Source organism: Alosa alosa, chromosome 1 (genome assembly GCF_017589495.1).
Source record: "Alosa alosa isolate M-15738 ecotype Scorff River chromosome 1, AALO_Geno_1.1, whole genome shotgun sequence".
Lineage (NCBI taxonomy): Eukaryota > Metazoa > Chordata > Actinopteri > Clupeiformes > Clupeidae > Alosa > Alosa alosa.
In genome coordinates this window covers 21,228,003-21,230,502 of record NC_063189.1, presented here as the reverse complement: position 1 = coordinate 21,230,502, position 2,500 = coordinate 21,228,003, and the positions used below count along the sequence as shown (strand labels likewise).

General features: G+C 46.3%; 1 protein-coding gene across 14 annotated transcripts in view; it reads left to right on the top strand.

Annotated features, from left to right (window-relative positions):
* The window catches only part of slit2 (slit homolog 2 (Drosophila)), a 99,759-nt gene that overhangs the window by 76,804 nt on the left and 20,455 nt on the right, over positions 1–2,500 (top strand). For all 14 annotated transcript variants that reach the window (XM_048245855.1, XM_048245800.1, XM_048245864.1 and 11 more), the window contains 3 exons: positions 107–178; positions 1,655–1,798; positions 2,238–2,401. In XM_048245855.1, coding sequence (XP_048101812.1) covers positions 107–178; positions 1,655–1,798; positions 2,238–2,401 — 380 coding nt within the window. The remainder of the gene's footprint in view (positions 1–106; positions 179–1,654; positions 1,799–2,237; positions 2,402–2,500) is intronic.

Genomic DNA, 2,500 nt, shown 5'->3' with positions numbered 1-2,500 from the left:
TGTGTGGAGGATCTGGGGCAGGTTTGTGTGGGTGTTGACGTCCTGATGATGCTGAGGGCTTGTGCTGCTGCAGGCCTGTGGGTCTCATCATGTCTCTGATTGGCAGGGTCCTCTACGGCAACAAAATCACTGAGCTGCCCAAAGGACTGTTCGAGGGCCTGTTCTCTCTACAGTTACTGTAAGTATACACACACACAGACACACACACACACACACACACACACACACACACACACATATGCACACATGCACACAGGCAGACAAATGTGCTTCTTATTTAGCTAAATTAAATCAATATAAAAAGTGCTACATGCTTTCATGTTGTCAAACATGATTAGGCTGAGCAGCTGTGCTGTGTGTGTGTGTGTCTGGAGCCTGTAAATCACTGGTCCAGGATTGGGATCAGAGAGATATAATTGCTCCTCTGGCCACAGAGCTGAGCTGTGTCATTTTCTACTCTTGAAACACTGGAGAGTTCACTTCCAGTTTAGTGTGTGTGTGTGTGTGTGTGTGTGTGTGTGTGTGTGTGTGTGTGTGTGTGTGTGTGTGTGTGTGGTTTAATCTATATTACAGAGATTTTTTTATGGACATCAGTGAATATTTCATTGATGTTGAGTTATGACATCAGTTTGAATGATGTTAAATGGCACTCTCAGGAGTGTTCTGGGTATCTGAAGCGCTTCAGGGAAAGTGTGTGTTAATAATTGTAGAATTGTTGTAGCCTGGCATATTCTTATCAGAATTTTAGTCTGGTAGCCTACCATTTGGATTTGATTAATGTGCTAGACTGGAAGCCATCCTGATTCTACCCCACTCACAAAATTTAAGGATGTCAAAATGCCTCAATCGCTGTTTTCTGTTCAGTTATTGGGCTATCAGTATCTTGTATAGCAGACACGATACGCTCAGGTGACGTGGATGACTACTTCACTGTTGCTCATCTATTCATCACCATGGCCCGAAAACATGTTAAGTGGGCATATATCTCAAATGGAGCGACTAGGCAAGACAACAGAGCAATTGTGTACTGGTTTTAGTTCTAGCTGCTTTGTGTTGATGTAAGACGTGTTTGGATTAATCAGCTGAGCAGGCCTCAAGTCACTTTCCTTCTCTCTCTTAAATACACACAGGCGCACATCACACACACACACACACACACACACACACACACACACACACACACACACACACACACACACACACACACAAACTCTCTCTCTGTCTCTCTCTCTCACACACACACACACACACACACACACATACACACACACACTCTCTCTCTCACACACACACACACACACATATACAGCAATATGCTTCAATCTATTATCCATTAGATATGCTGAGTAGAAAAACAGAAATTTATCAAGCAAAGAGAGATGCGGAGAGAGAAAGAGAGAGAGACTGAATAAACAGTGAACTGAACAAATGAACACATCTCTATGAGAGAGCATCATTATACTCCAAAATTAGCCTCTCAGCAGGGAAGGCATTCTGCTATCTTTACTCAAGCAGGCATGAAAATAGCCATTATAATAACCACGTAGGGAGTGACAGGCAGCATCCTTCCCTATTGTTTGTGTCTGTGTGTCTGATTTGTCGGCGTGCTGTGTGTCTGCCTGCGTCTCAGTGCATTGTCCCTTCCATCCCACAGACTTCTGAACGCCAACAAGATCAACTGCTTGCGAGTGGACGCTTTCCAGGACCTCCACAACCTCAACCTCCTCTCCCTCTACGACAACAAGCTCCAGACCATCGCCAAGGGAACCTTCTCCTCGCTGCGGGCCATCCAAACACTGTGAGGACCTCTGCTTGTGTGATCACATACGCAGGCCTGTCATTAACTCCCCATAGACCCCTGGGCTGACTTCCCGGACGCAAGGCTTCACAGTTGTTCCGGAAACGCAGCCTCATAAATGCTGCCCATAACTATTATCATACCATGCATTGAGTCTTTAAGTATGGGGTTTCTGCTAAGGATTCGCATTAGGTTTAGACGTATATGTTATGGGACTCAAATGGAGCGTATAAACGAGTCAAATCCGTGCGTGTGCTATTTAATTTGAACAGTTTGAGCGTGTGTGTTTGTGGGCACTTGTGTGTGTATCTGTGTGGGTGTGCGCCTGCTTGCGTGTGCATTTGTGTACTCATGTGTGCTTGTGTGTGTCTGTGTGTGTGTGTGTGTGTGTGTGTGTGTGTGTGTGTGTGTGTGTGTGTGTGTGCATGTGTGTTTGCAGGCACCTGGCTCAGAATCCATTCATTTGTGACTGCCATCTGAAGTGGCTGGCTGACTACCTCCAGGAGAACCCCATCGAGACCAGTGGAGCCCGCTGCACCAGCCCCCGCCGCCTGGCCAACAAGCGCATCGGCCAGATCAAGAGCAAGAAGTTCCGCTGCTCAGGTAACACACGCACTCACACACACACACACAAACAAACAACACAAGTGCACACACACACACACACACACACACACACACACACACACACACACACACACA